The sequence below is a fragment of the Carassius auratus genome, unplaced genomic scaffold (assembly GCF_003368295.1).
Source record: "Carassius auratus strain Wakin unplaced genomic scaffold, ASM336829v1 scaf_tig00034704, whole genome shotgun sequence".
Lineage (NCBI taxonomy): Eukaryota > Metazoa > Chordata > Actinopteri > Cypriniformes > Cyprinidae > Carassius > Carassius auratus.
In genome coordinates, this window is record NW_020526170.1 from 1 (window position 1) to 16,309 (window position 16,309).

The 16,309-nt window shown below is 37.3% G+C and overlaps 1 protein-coding gene and 1 pseudogene across 1 annotated transcript; both read right to left on the minus strand.

Moving 5' to 3' along the window:
- Positions 1-131: 131 nt before the first annotated feature.
- LOC113081634 (pre-mRNA-splicing factor 38B-like) lies at positions 132-5,111 on the minus strand (annotated as a pseudogene).
- A 965-nt stretch (positions 5,112-6,076) lies between these two features.
- Positions 6,077-15,933, minus strand: LOC113081633 (protein FAM102B-like). The gene is made up of 11 exons (XM_026253650.1): positions 15,638-15,933; positions 14,276-14,396; positions 14,121-14,150; positions 13,909-14,025; positions 12,179-12,225; positions 9,937-10,034; positions 9,477-9,584; positions 9,209-9,404; positions 8,975-9,111; positions 7,149-7,212; positions 6,077-6,918 (listed from the first exon to the last, which is right to left on the minus strand). The coding sequence occupies exons 1-11, from the start codon at positions 15,781-15,783 to the stop codon at positions 6,876-6,878; spliced, it is 1,107 nt and encodes a 368-aa protein (XP_026109435.1). The 5' UTR covers positions 15,784-15,933; the 3' UTR covers positions 6,077-6,875.
- Between the last annotated feature and the right edge of the window lie 376 nt (positions 15,934-16,309).

Genomic DNA, 16,309 nt, shown 5'->3' on the forward strand with positions numbered 1-16,309 from the left:
AAATTCTGAAAACAAATTAGGGGAGAAAGGGGTTTTTAAAAATGTCATTTTTTCAGTTCAGACTCTGTAATGGACAACTGCAGAAAATATTTTTTTTGTTCTACACAAGTGGCAATTTACAGTGCGAGAAAAAAAAAGTCCAGACTTTTCCGATTACTTTAACAAAAGTGGTGCACAGGAGGATTAAAGAGAAAGACATGAAGTAATAAGAGAGGTACTGGTAAAGAGGAGGAGAGGGAGATGGAGACAGACTTGGATCAGGGAGAATCTGCTTGAACACTGTTTGTTCTTCTCCTGGTTCAGGACTGGGATGCTCTCGCCCATTGCTGGATTCTCGACGGTGTGAGCGCTCTTTGCTGCGACTGCGCTTGTGTGAGCGTTCCTTACTATGGCTGTGCTCCTTTTTCTGTTCCTCTCCTCACTGCTTCCTGCCTGCTCCTGCTGCTCGAGCGAGAGCGTTTCTTGCTAGATCGTTCAGTTTTGTTTTTCCTTTCTCTACTTTTGCTCCTTGAGCGTTTGCTCCTTTTTTCTTCCCTGTGCTTTTCTATCCTCCTTATCTTCTTTGTGCCTCCTCTCTTCCCATCTCCTTACTCCTCTTGTCTTTTGACCTCTCTCGATCTTTATGGTGCTCTCTGTCTTTCTGCGGCTACGCTCTCTCTCACTCTCAGTCTCTCTCTTTATCTCTTTCTTTCCTCTCGTTCCGCTTCTCTCTACTGGTGCTGTGACTCCGGCGTGGTTCCTGCTGCGACTGCGTCGACGTTTCTGTGGTTCGGTCTGGTGTTCTGGAGCGTCGTCTGTCTCTGTCTCTCTCCCTGTCCCTTTCCGGTCTCTGTCTCTGTCTCTATCTCGGTCCTTTCCATCCGCTCTTTTCGCTGCCTGTCTCGTTCTCTCTCCAGCTCACATCAAAGCTGGCTCCATGCTTTTCTCTGTGATGGCTGCGACTCCGGGACGATTTTGGGATTTCCTGGGACTCTGACTTTTCCTAGGTGTCCTGAAGACACACATAAAAAACAATTATTTAACATAGAAAATACATACCAGTGAACAAAATATAAGAGAGAGTGGTGATTCTGAAACAACAATTCTATTCCCTGCATTCAGATCACAACATTACAAGGTACTATATATTAAAGACTGAATCTCATACAGACAAGCATAACTCGGCAGAAATGAGCACTGTGTGTACATTTCTTTAAAGGGAACAAAGTTTTGGGCTAACTGCTACAGTTCCAAACAAAGTAATCATATTTTTGATAATGTTTAAAGTGATGTAAACTCACATGAGATTGCAGACTTTAGTCATATCTGTCTCGGTGGAAAATTTGTCTACATTCTACATGCTGCTGGGAGCACGTTCATGAGCCACCCAAATACAAACCAAGGAGAAACTTATCAAATACCGAGCATAACAGTCGCCACACAAAAAACAGAACTCTAGCAATATGGTTACAATACACTGCAGCTGTCTGACATGCACCAGTATTAACCAACAACACAAAGAAATAAGCTGGGCTTAATCCAACAATGCCCATTATATACAAGCAATTACAAAGAAATGGCAAGTACACTTTGAATTAAACATGAAGTACAAAAACTGAAATGTTATTTTTTGGTAAAAAATCCAGTAACCTTTATTTTATTTACAGAGTAGTTATGGCTCATCCGAATAGCAAGTCATTTCAAAATTATTGGTGATTCTTTAAAACGAACTTACTACAGTTCAAACACCACCACAAACACTGATCACTGCTGATCTGATTAGCCAAATCTCATCCCACCCACACAACAATGTACCTGGACGGCGCCTATCTCCATGCCTTCCTGAATCAGCTGCTCCTTCTTCATCCTGCTCATCTTTTTGGCGGGGGTTTACGTGGTCGGCTCTTCATGTGCTGGTCGATTGCTTTCTGCACAGGAACGGGTATTCTTGGAAACAACGTGAGAACATTCCAGCTTGGTCAGGAAGGAGCGGAGCATCTCTCCAATTGTCATTACGCACCCTCCTCCAGCCTTCACGTCCAACTCCTGATCACAGAGACAAAGGAGCAAAACCATTAACACTACAATCACAAACACACTCCGTCAGAGTAAAAGATAACGCACGACCTCGGTTTACATGTTAACGCTAATAATTTGACTGTACACGTCCTGAATAATATGCTTCATTTGTGATGTCCAAACACTGAACCTTCACCTCTGCTCTCACCTGACTTAATATTTAGTACTGACAGGTGCACCTAGTCATTCTGATGTTTGTTTCACTGACCGTCATCTTAAAACTTTATAATAACAAATAATCAGCATGGATACAAAAGCAATATTACATTGTACAAATACCTTTATCACTAGCAAAAAAAGGTGCCATTTCATAATGGACCTTTAGTGCACCTTTAATATAAGTGGGATTGTTACAAAAAAAACAGACAAGTTACATTTCCAGTCTTTCTGCTTTACTTTTTATAGAAAATGCAGTTTATTGTATTAATTTTCAACAGATCTGCATGACTGAGAATCAAAGTAATTTGCTTCCACAATGTCTCTTACTATGCATTCATCAACATAGGTGCGATGCAGAGGAGGTCGGCAGGTCAGCTGACATATATACGCTGTACCGTTGCGTGTGAAGGGGTGGAGTGGGTGGGTGAGCTTGTCTAACTGCACTCACGAACGCCAGTCAAGAGTGTGGAGCACACCCTATATCCAATCCACCCGCATCACAGGGGCAATCTGGGAGAGAGAACAGGGCAGTCAGCCAGAGACACACATAACAACCACCACCAGGCCTGGCAGCAATGTCTGCTCGATGCAAGTAAGATCTACTTTTTCTGGGCTATTTTTAAAATGGATAATATATCCCCAACTATAAATTAAGAGTGAGCGTGCAGGAGCACAAGAGATGAGACAGCAACCAGTAATGCATGTCTGATATTTACGATCAAATATAAATGTCTCTACGAATCACGGAGGCATAATGCCATATACACACGTATCTGGGATAAATGAATTTGCATGCAATTTTACATTTAAGAGAAATCACCCATGAAAAACTTCAATATCTAGTTCCAAAGGACATTTGCTAGAGATTGGGGTGCTGAAAAAATCTAACGAACAGACACAATGGCAATACCAGTGAGAGCAAGAAGACCAGTCATCTGAATGTCTTGGCCTAAACTTGCCACCTAATAATACAAATAAAGAGGAACATTAAGTTAAATGAGGTCAAAGGTTGAAGGACAGCTATGTGCATCACAATCAGCCAATTTGCCTAAAGCTTTCTGGTTTAAAACGTGGTACAATCAGAAATAAGAGAGATGAAGTCATTACCCGTGGTGACATACCTCCTCGTCGTCAAGGAACTCATCATACCAGTCAACCAAGTCAGGAGGAGGCTGAGTATACCTACAATACACAGATTTGACATTATAAATGTGTGTTCATTCGAGACCAGAAAATAACAAAATGTGGCTTGACCCAAGTAAATTATGAAATTATCTAATACACAGCAGTTTGGGTACATCTGCTCTACATATTCATATTCCTTTGCTAAAATCAATGCTAGAATTTGATTATTCAAAGTTGTTCACCTAAATGAAAACAAAACATGAAATTACTTCTGAAACATTTACCAAAAAAAAAAAAAAAAAACACCCAGCTCGGTTCATGTTGTTGTTCTACCTCATACCTGATGTACATGAAGCCCAGTGACCTGATATAGGGTGAATCTGAGTGAGTGATGAGACCCATCACTTGTTTGCGGGTCAGTTTCAGTGTAAAAGAGCTTATACAGCAAGCAAAATGCAGTGGACACAATCCCACCTGTCCCGACTCCTCGAACCTGCAAGACAAAAATCACGAAACTTGAAGCTAAACTTATGTTCTGCTTTAGTGAATCTCTCCCTTGCATTAATCAAAGTGACAAAGTTTACGGGAGGATGAAGTCGAGTAGGTCTCAAGGCACGTACTTCTACTTACCCCTCCGCACATTCCTGTCTGCCCCGCGGTCTTCCTGCTGCCTTTTTCCCATGGCTCCATATGGTTGACCTAAAAAGGAAACCGGTCACAGTCATACACCAAGCAACTGACTAGAGGAGAAATACAACTATAAATCCCACGTTTACCTTTATTCGAACCCCGATTGCAAAACAGGTAGTGTAATATTCTAGAACTTACATTGAATACTTAAAAATAATAATAGCAGAAAAAACAATTAAAATGACAAAAGATTTTACAGTCTAATTCAGTCTATTTTGTAACAGTGCTGGCTAATACAAAATTGCTGTAGTTTTGGTAGTCACAATAAAAAATCGTTAACACCAAAGACTCTAACTATGAATTTTAATAATAGGTCTAATAGTATCATACTAAAGAAGGTCAATAATTCTGGTTTGGAATAAGATTTCGGTGTGTTAATGACAAGGGTTTCATTTTTAAGTTAACCTATTTAATTTGAACTAAGTTAGCACAATTAGCCTCCATGGCCTAATACGATCTGACGTTACTGCAGCTCACGTAACGTTAATACTAAATTAAAAGCAAATAACGCTTCTTAAACAACTATTTAAGACTAATAGAAGCAATAACAAACAATGAGCAATACTCAATGCCAGTGTAATACAAAAAAGAAAACCGCGGGCTTCTCGCTCGTCGGCCCTGGTTCATTTTACCACCTTGAAGTATATCTCGTCCACCACCTCGTGGTACGTTTTGAGCTCGTACAGCTGGACCTTGAAGTAGGGCGAAGACAGGACGTTTGTTAGGATCATCGGGTTGAGGTTCATAGTCTTCTCATTGCCCCATAACGGCAAAACGTTGCCGTGTTTCCCGCCGGCCGGTTTGCTCACGGCCTGCTGCTGTTGTTGCTGCTGACTAACCGCCATGGCAGTTCTTTCACAACGCCATTAAATTACAAAACTAAAGAAAAAGACAGTTGACCTTAACAAATATTACGGCAACGCCTTCGACGAGGTGCGCGTGAGGCGAACCGTCGTCTCTTAATTCATTCAAATTGGATTTTGGATCGTTTTGACCAGTTCTCTGTGATGTTACAAAACGCACGCTAAGCGTTCAGCTACGCTGGTTGTGAGAACAAGATGGCGCACTGAAGAGGGGCGGCGGAAAGGGATGCAAGGCTTGGGGTTGCCAAGTTGTCATACTAAAATATTTATTTTTGAAAATTAGGGAACTCCTATAAAAATCTGCATTTACAAATCGTCTTTAATCATTGTATTTAAAATCATTAATAAAAATATCTAAGAATTTCAATGTTTAATAACAACAACGGGGTTCGTCTAACCCTTCAGGGTGGCGAAAAGTTCAACGCTAACTGAATTGCCTAGGAAGATGCTTTACAGAGTACTTGGCAACACGGTCCTCCAGCGTGGTTTGATATGTCTTGTACTCGAGTGCAGAGTCCTGTCTTGCTGAGTCCATATAAATATTGTTGAAAGCACTTACATTTTTCCATGTGTTCTTGGTGTTGTGTTGCAGTAATGCTCTAAATTTATTTTAAGGCTAAGGCTGCATGTTTGTAAGATGTTTATTGCGATTACAGGACATGTATTCTAACTTAATATATTTTAAAAAAATCATATAAATGTAAATTTTGCATCACCAGCTCAATTATAACAACATTTATTTCAGATGTGCAGACCTCTACCCAGTAGGGCAACAAATCAAAACTACCGAATGAAATATTTTAATTATATAACACTTTATTTTTTTCATTTTTACACAAAGTATCTAATGTATTCTTAAAATGTAACATTACAGTGAAGCTCATATATAGCATTTTGTCTTAAAGCATACAGGTATATGCTTCATGACCTTAATGTATTGAAACATCAGATATATCCTAAATCTTTATTTCTTTTACTCCTTTAGTTTTTCTGTAGTCTGACAGTTGTCAGTATTAGAAAGCCTGAACACATAAATTGTTTTTCCCTTATACATTCTTAAAATATTACAGTTTTGTAATATATAATATGAAATATGATAAACAGCCTTTATAATTAGCCTTTAAAATAGGCAAGTTTATTCAAACACATTTTTGAAGTAATAAATTGTATAAAATCCCCCTCATTAACAAACCTTTAAAAAACAAACACATTGATCCTGAATGGCTCAGGTCTTCTGCTTTTTCCTCAAATGAAAAGGAATGCCTATAAATAGAATTTGTATTATGCCATTTTAACAAACTGCTATTTGCAGTCTCCATCCCTGGGAAACTTGTGGTTGAGTCTTGTTAATGCTGACAAAAAGGTTCACAAACTGGGATCTTAGAGAACTCACGTGTTTATCAAACCATCTGTCACCTGTTTACTGTATTTTTATACAGTTTTTTTTTTAAATCAACACATTTGTTACACATTCGTTACACATTTGTTACACTACATTTATGGCCTCGCAAAATGACAAATATGATTGTCCACTTGAAATCAGTGGTACTTGATCCCCCCCCCCCCCCCAAATTAGCAGCATCCAACCAAGTAAACATCAGACAATACAAAGTGCATCAGTCCATCTCAGTGGATTTAAACAAGCTGATTTCTATATAAAAAATAGTCCTTACTCTGAGTCTGCAAAATGCCTTTTCAGGTCCACCAGTGGTTCCAGGCATTTTTTTTTAAATGTCTGTGAGAACTATAACCATCTATTTTTGGTAAAACAATACCAATCCAAGTATTTCCTGTTACTTTGAGCTAAAGCAAAGCTTCTGTCTGTCTTCAGAACTTTACCACTAGGGGGAGCAGTGATTCCACAAATTCCTAGAGCCCATCAATGTGTCAGGAGCCCAGCATTGAACTGATGCTTGTGACAACTGCGGTCCTCTGGTTTGACACAGGATATTACATCACCTTCCCCCACGGACATTCAGTCTAGCGTTTTATAACCACCTGTTCAAAAGCTCCTGCACCAACCCTGAATCATGGAAAGAGAGAGACAGAGGGCATTACATTTCATTACAAAATTACATTACCACAGTCTGCAATTTTATGATATCGCTCGTGTAACAAAATACATCCCTATAATCTGCTTCGCATAATGCTAAGCACAATGGCCATGTATCACACAAGGACGGCATAAGTGGAGAATGCCAGTTGCAGTGGTGACCTTGCAGCAGGAAATTTACATAATGTACAGTATCTCACCTGGTGTGCTGAGAGCCTAGTGCAGTGCTGCCTCCTGGCCCAACAAACAGTCGCAGACCCTCCTCTGCAACAACAGCAAAAAAAAAAAAAAAAAAAATATATATATATATATATATATATATAATACTTCCAGAAGGAAACTCGATGCATTAAGCACCTGGAGGTGAAACTTTTTGCATTTGAAGATCTGGGAAACATGCAAGTATCTACTGTAGCTTCTGAATTGTTTACACCCCTGGCTCTTAATGCATCGTTTTTCCTTCTGGAGCATCAGTGAGCATTTGAACCTTTTGTAATAGTTGCGTACAAGTCTCTCAGTTTTCCTTAGTGTGAAAAGATGGATCTCAGAATCATTCAGTCATTAATGGAAAGGGTTCAAATACCAAAATAACTGTTATTTTAAATTGTAATATTATTTCACACTATTCCTTTTTTTACTTTATTTTTGATCAAATAAATGCAGCGTTGATCCACATAAAATAATTCTCTTAAAAAATCCCTGTGTGTATATACAGCTTTGGTTCCAAAAGAAAAGATGTTGTGGTAACTGCAAGTTTAAGGTTGCTCTCTCTGAAGTCTATCCATGAGTCAGAAAGAGAGAGAAGAGGGGAAATTTAACCATCTGTTTGTTTGAGACGGTAGCAGTAACCATAGCAAACATTCATCTTACAAAGCCACAATATGGTGCATATTAAAGTGCAACTGAGCATCTGCGGTACAACAAATCTCTGAATTTCTTTATCCAGAGTTTGTGTCTAGTGAATGCATTGGGCACTACAATGGGACAGTGGAAGGTCTGTGTTAGCTGGTCATGCACAAAATGTTTCCGTGTGTCCGTCTGTGAGCCATTGAACACAGCCTGGTGTTATGGGGATGGAAAGTATGTTTAAATTTAAACATATTTTCAGGGAGGATGCTATTCAAAATATACTTGTAGAAGCACATGGCATTTTATATATATATATATATATATATATATATATATATATATATATATATATATATATATATATATATATATATATATATATATATATATATATATATATTTTTTTTTTTTTTTTTCTATTAATCAAAGAATCCTAAAAACATGTATCACAGTTTCCACAAAAATATTATGCAGCCCAACAGTTTTCATCATTGATAATATAAGAAATGTTTCTTGAGCAGGAAGTCAGCATATTGGAATGATTTCTGAAGAATCATGTGATACTGATGAGCAGAGTAATGATGTTATTATTACTTTTTTTTAATTGGAATAATATTTCCCTGTTTTTACTGTATCTTTAATCCAATAAATGCCATGGTACAGCCATGTTAAGTATAAGGGACTTCTTTCAAAAATATAAAAAATCTTTACAAACCCAAACCTCTGAACAATAGTGTATGTCTTATAATGCATCAAACTGCTTCCGTGTACAACTGTTGGTGCAAGCTACATTAAAGTGATTATTACGTTTTGAATATGGAAATTTTTCTTACAAAACGCATCGGTTCACTAAAGGAGGACTTGGTTCAACCCCAGTGGGCCATGTGAGAAACCTTTTCATTTTTTTTTTATGGATGGGCACTTTTTATTTAACTTCTTTTGGACTGATGCATGTAACACCCGCTGAGTGGCATTAAATAGTTTGAAAGATCAAAGGCAATTTTTTATATAACTCTGACTGGATTTGTCTGAAAGAAGAAAGTCATATAAGATGACGTGAGGGTGAGTAATTTATGGGCTATTTTTTTTTTTTTTTGGGTGAACTTACCCTTTAAAAGGATTTGTAAACAACCTGGACTTTGAATGCTACATGCATCAAGGTGCTTTCTAATGGTACCTTCATTACTAGAGTCCAGTATGCTGTGGCTGAAGTCTTGACCCTGTAGGATTGTCTCAATGATATCATCAGCATCCACTCTGGTAGCATCCACTCGCTTTAGCTGAGACTCAACCGAATCCTGTTTTACAGGGTGCCTAAAATACAAACACATATTTTGTCAATGACTTCACTCAAAGATTTTTCTAAGAACACATTTTGCAGGAAGAGCTAATGCACACAACACATGTTTACCTGTTGGCTGTGATCCCACTGTGGGACGGTGTGGCTAAGTGGTGGGGTAAAGGTGTGCAAGCCTGTGTGCGAGACTCTCTGTCCTCACTGGGCTCTGGTAGGCTGCCAACCCCAGTGGAGGCACTGCCCACAGACAAGTTCCTCCGATGAGAGAACTCTGTCAGGCTGGAGGAGCGTGAGTGACCTGTGCTGTAGCCTACAAGAATGTCCAGACTGATCAATATTATGATGTTTTATCATGCAAAACATTTGATGTGAATGGACAGACCGGAAAGTTTGGACTGCTGGCTGGCGTAGCTGGCGGTTCTTGAGTGACCACACTTTCCCAGTTCATCTGGAACAGAACCATGACTGAAGCCAATTTTTCCTGGGTTTTCTAGAAGATGAAAAAAAAATAAAAATAAAAAATCAGTTAAATTTTTGAAATGTGAACTAGATCAGTTCTTTAAGAATATTACATACACTACCATAGTCAAAAGTTTGGAATTACAGTTTTAAAAATAAATACAAACAAATACAAACAAATACACAAAAATATATAAATCAATTACATTTTAAAATATTCAAATAGAAGGCAATTATTTTTAAATAGAATAATATTTCACAATATTAAGTTTTTCACTTTATTTTTTAATTAAATAAATTCAGCCTTTGCATAAAAAAACATATTATTCCAAACTTGACAGGTATATAAAGGCAATGATTCTGTGTGATGATTGTGGAGGTACCTGTATAGATTGCATTCTGCGTCTCTCCTCTTCTGTCCTCATGTAGACATGTCTCTGTTTCTCCTGGAAAACCAATCGTCATTGCAGTGGATGGAGGCCTGGGAGAGTCAAAAATATCTCCATTAAAAACATATAAACAAACTAAAACATAACAAATCATCAAAATAAGACATTGTTGCATACACAAAATCACATTGTATTCAATATAATATTCTTAACGGAAACATTTTTACAAAATATATTTACACAAATTTATTTAAATAATTCTTTAATTGAGAGCCTTAAAGGGTTAGTTCACCCAAAAATTAAAATTATGTCATTTTAATGACATAATTTTGTCATTAATGGACCTGTAAGACCGCTCATTTTCGAAACAAAGTTTAAGATATTTTAGATTTAGTCTGAGAGCTTTCTGTCCCTCCATTGAAAGTGTGTATATGGTATACAGTCCATGTCCATAAAGGTAATACAAACATCATCAAAGTAGTACATGTGACATCAAATATCTAAAATATCTTAATCTGTGTTCTGAAGATGAACAGAGGTCTCACGGGTTTGGAATGACATGAGGGTGAGTCATTAATGACATAATTTTCATTTTTGGGTGAACTAATCCTTTAATATTTAGAAAGAAAAAGTCATACAGGTCTGAAAAATAAGGTGGAATGAATGATGACAGAATTGTATTTTTTGATAGAATTATTCTTTTAATAAGCTGAACCCAGCCAGGTCAAGTATAAACTATATAAAAATATTTCCAGAGAAAGAAAATCTATAAAAGACAGATTTCAGAAGTATATTAATCCATAAAGTTCTAATCTGGCATTTCACTATTTTTAGTGTCTCTAAAACTGACAGTGACATAAAACTGTGACGCACTAGCCAGAGCTAAAAGCACTTGAGGCGCAGTATGAGCACTCCCACACACACACAAACACCCGATAACACTCCTGTAGGCCTCAAACACACAATTTTGGGACACACCACCAAACCCTTTTTATTTTTATAAATGCGTATGACTATTTTTGACAACCATCCACAGTGAAGGGATGACACAACTCTCACTAGAGCTTGATTCACACGTTTGTGACGACAGAAGTGGGAGTAAATACACACACCCGTCCACCAACCCACCTCTTCTTGGGGGTTTATTTTTCACTTATTTCACACTGTATGTGTTGCTTTAATGGGAGATTGTTGCCAACTCACTTATGTAACAGGAAGCACACCTCAGTGTTTCTGGGTAATGTGATATGACGAATATTACCCCTCTAAATGTCAGGATAAATGTCAAAGATTTCAACATACACGCAAACACATCTACATAATTACTCTAATCTGCAACTGTAAACAGCTTCAAGCAACACTGTATCTGAACAAACTCAGACCAACATAACAAAATCCCTGTATATAAATGTTTTAATGTTAATTATTGATCATAGATGCTGTAAATGTTATTTTCTATCACCAACAACATTATTATATTACCAGTGTTGAATAATGTAACATTTTTCATTACTATGCTGCTACCAATATTCATCATTCAGAAACCATTCTACCATGCTGATTTGCTGCTCAAGAAACATTTATTATTATTTTCAGTGTTAAAAACAAATCTGCAAAATTTTTAACACACCTTATTGAGGATTTTTACTTGTCACTGTTGATCAATTGAATTAAAGTATTTTTTAATTTCTTTCAAACATAAACCTTACTGCTTACTTTAGAATGGTTGTGTAAACCTGCCACATTAATCAAAGTTTCAAGCTGCAGACACTTCTGTGTCTGACTGTCACCTCTGTTTTACTAAACATCACCAGGAAGTGGTTGAACCAGACTTCCTGTCTTCATGCGGTCCTAGACATTGGTTTCAGAAAAACACTGGCACAAGCACTCTGACACAGCCACACGGACACGCGAACAAATATAAAGGCATCACGGCAGTTGTGTCTGCTGTTGTCGCACAAAGTTTCAAGGTCATTCTGACCTGCTGGGTTACTCTGTGTGACATAAGCAACAATCCTGTTAAAAAAAGACCAGTGTTGACCAGTATGAATTTAAGGCTGGTTTGGTGCTGCTCGACCAGCATGGTCTTTCTGTATCCCTTGTTAAACTTAAATAAACCAGGTTGTGTCATGCTGGACACCAAAACATCAAAAACATTTCATATTTTCAGAAGGATGAAGATTTTGATTTGAATATGAAATGTAAACACTTTACAATTAATTAAGAGACAACTTACGTTTTAAAGCAGGGATCACCCGACATTAGCTGCATACTGATTATTAACTAGAGAAAGAGAGAGATGTGGTTACATACATATTCAGTATGAAATAAAGCAGATTGTATATCTTATTAATACCTCTGAAAACATTAAAAACATCAGATACCACAGAATTGTGTGATAAATTGTATTTTCACAAAGTATTTTTAAGTGGTGCCACTTCTCAGAAAACCCAATATAAATATTTTTTTTTACTTATAATATTCTGTTTACTTTGTAATTATTGTTACAAAAATTACAAAATTACAACTTCAAATATAATTAAAAATATAACATAACCTGCATTTAATTAATTGTAATAATTATTATATTAAGAATATTAATTAATAATAATAATCATGTCATTAATAATGTTTTTTTTCATTATCATAATAATACTAACAACTCACAGGGGTCATATGACATTTAAAAAAAAAAGAACATTATTTTGTGTATTTGGTGTAATGGAATGTGCTTATGCGGTTTAAGGTAAAAAAAAAATTCATTATTTTCCACATACTGTACATTATTGTTGCTCCTCTATGCTCTGCCTTTCTGAAATGCATAGATTTTCACAAAGCTCATCTTAAAGAAAAGCGAGGTGTATGCTGATTGGCCAGCTTTCCAGTGCTTTGATTGGTCGAATACCTCAAACGTGTGACAGAAAGGTTACGCCCCTTACCATACTGTGATGCTGTGTCCCGGTGCGATGAGACCAATAAAACCCATTACAAACGAACCAAACGAAAAAGTTTCGCTTTCACAACGAAAACACACAGCGTCTCCACGCCATGGCGGCGGCAGCAGCAACAATGCTACAGCGAGAATCGAAGGTATGCATTGTGTAAACATTTGGGTTGTGTTATGCATATCTTCCCACACAGTGACGTAGACCTGCAGGGGCGTGTTTAAACGACGCGTTTTAGGGAGGACTGGACAAGTCTTAACTTTTCATAAAGAATATCTCTTTGGGTTTGAGACTTTAGTCTTTGTAACTTTAGGGAACCTATCTATTCACAAACAGCTTGTAACACTTTAAAGAGAAAGGAAAACTTGAATCGCGTCCCCTTTAAAAATAATAATAATAATCACTTCACTTGTGAGAACCATTGTTGGGTGTTGTTTTCTTAATGGCCCAATTATCAGCAAACCCAATATTAAAGAATTAAATAGAAGCGTGTGAATATTGCAGAAACATCCCTTATGAGCTGTAAAATAACTGTAATGCGTCACATGGCTTGTTTCTATAATAAATGTATAAATATGACAACACATATGTGTCCAACTGTGACTGCAGTGATGGTCTGGTCAAGTTTGAGGCTCTCTACAGATATAAATGTGCAGGCCTGTGGAATTTTGTGACCTCTCTGAAGTGGAAGTGGAAGGATACAGGGCTGTGGAATTCTGGGGGTGCTGTGAACAGCTCTAGGCGTAGGTGGGGGTTGTGGATTGGAAAACACAGCTCAACACAGGCCAGAGCATGCCACACATAACCCACATGAAGAGGAACATGAAGTTACACAACACCACACACAGATCTGAGAGGACACGCCCCCTCACCCACCCCCTAGCAACAGTATGTTTATGATATAAATAAAGAATAAAATACAGAGGGAATGTAGTCTCAACACAAAGGGGACGACTGTGAATCTTCATTATAAAGTTGTTCCGCTATATATGTGTGTGTGTGTGTGTGTGTGTGTGTGTACCTTCAGTATAGAGTTGTCCTGACGAGTGTTTTTGGTGTTGTACCCCTCCAATAAACAACGCCGTGTGGTGCTTCCTGAACCGGCAAACTCAGCCAAGTTTAAATCAGCAAAGCCAAGCTGTGACACACACACAAACACACACATCGTATCAGAGCCAGTGATCTGATAGGAATAAAATAAAGCTTCATGATCTATGGATGAACTGAGCTTACCTTTGCAAACGTCTTCCCACCTTTGAGCTCCTTCATAAAATAATTCATTAATAAATAAAGTTAAAACCTCACCCAATCCAACACCGTTTGCACAGATACACACTCAAATGTTTCTGCTTAGAGCAGAATTTAAGAATAAGAATGCTACATCATACCTTTCTTACAGACACCCGAAAAACACATGGATCCAACACCCCTGTCCCTGCATTAGCACTCATCTTGCATAAAAAGGATAATTTTTTCTTCCATTTAACACAATTCACCAGAACTGGCTCTCTGCAGAAGAAAGCACAAAAATATAGTGTAGACAGACAATACAAACAGACAGCTAGATAAAATGACAGAATGATTGACAGTTAAGTTAGACAGAAAGATAGAATAACAGGCAGACTGATAGATAGATAGATAGATAGATAGATAGATAGATAGATAGATAGATAGATAGATAGATAGATAGATAGATAGATAGATAGATAGATAGATAGATATGCACAACTATTACAATAAAAAGTTTAAATAAAAAGACATGAGTTTCGCAGATATAAAAAGTATTGGTGAAAATAGTAGCTATTTACCGTTTTTGCCCCAATACACAAGAACATTTCTACAAGCTCTATTATTACTGCTGTGTTATTAGGGAAAGTGATTTAGTCAAGGCATTTGTCAAAGGAGATTTGATTGAGAAGGTAAATTACAGTGTCTACTCTACAATGAGAGGATTAGTAATAGTTTGTTACACTATCTGTGACGTCATGTTTGCTCTGGTTGCAAACGACTGTGGATTCTGTAATGGATATTTCTGAATACTGCTTCCCACAGAAGTTTTATTTTTCTGCTTTTGTCCGTGTCTGTGGTGTACCGCTCTCTCATTCAAAAGACTCTTCCCTCGTTCATCCTGAAAATCCAGTAACACTAATGCCAAGTACACCTTCGTCTGTGACGTTCATGAGGAGGAACTTCTGGCATCTGTTAATTCAGAATGTAACCGTTTTGTAAAATGCACTGTTGTCACAGCAAGTCCAGTCTTGACGGTTAGAGGAAGAAATGTATTAGCTAATCAGACACAGCTCACTTTTGCCGACCTGTTGAGTTCCCTGTAGAGCACTGCCTCTCTCATTCAACCCCCTTGGCTAAATACACGTTCCTCTTCCTTTTAATGAAACGATCTGAACTGTTTCGTAAAACGTCTCGAGGTTAATTGAATCAAAAGTTAAGATGACAACACGTGAACATTAAAAGCTTCTAATCAGCTTTAATTCATTCAAAACTAATCAGGCAAGCTACTGTTAATAAATCACTTATTGCAAGATTAAAAAGGTTTGATGTTCCTTATCACTCGTAATGCAATATATTCAGCCACAGAAACAAATGTATTATTTAGCATTACTTCATATTGACACCTGAGCATTAATTTTAAAAGACCCCCCCCCCCCCCCCCTTCTCTCAATCACACACACACACTCTACTTAAAATAATAAAATAAAACAATACAATATACAGGATGAATATTGTTTTACCTTGAGGACTCGTCTGAAAAGCCTCCGTCCGTTAGTCGAACCTTGCAGAACAGAACTCCATTCACGTATGGGACAGATGACAGCTCCTCCAGCTCCACATCTACTTTAAACTTAAACCTCTTCTTTTTCATCATGATGAATGCCATTGATCGAATATGTGAAGGACGACAAATTTGCTGTTGTACTCCACGAAAGGGATTTCAGGAGAAGAACCCAAACGCTCTGACGCGCCTCAGCGTCGTTTGAGTCGCCGCGCGTGCGGGACGCTAGTCTTTTAAACGCTGCTGTGTCAACTGAGTTGAACTGACAACTGACGACATTTTAAAATAAAAGTCCATCCAAAATATTTTCGGATATGATATTTCATGCTCACAATAAGGCAGAATAAAACATATCATTATTTATTTGTGTGAATGAATTATATGTATTTTATGTAGCAATGAATCTATAGGAATTTATTTATTTATTTACTATTTTTATGGTTTTTATGACCCGTGTCAAAAAAAAAAAACACCTAGTCCAAATGGAGGATGTAAATCAGTGTAAGCTGTATAACGGTATAGCAGAATACTTATAAAAATGCAAAGATATCGGTTGTCACTCTGTATAACACAATAATATGTATTTTAGGCTTTATAGGATATATTATAAATTGCTTATTTTTATAGGATT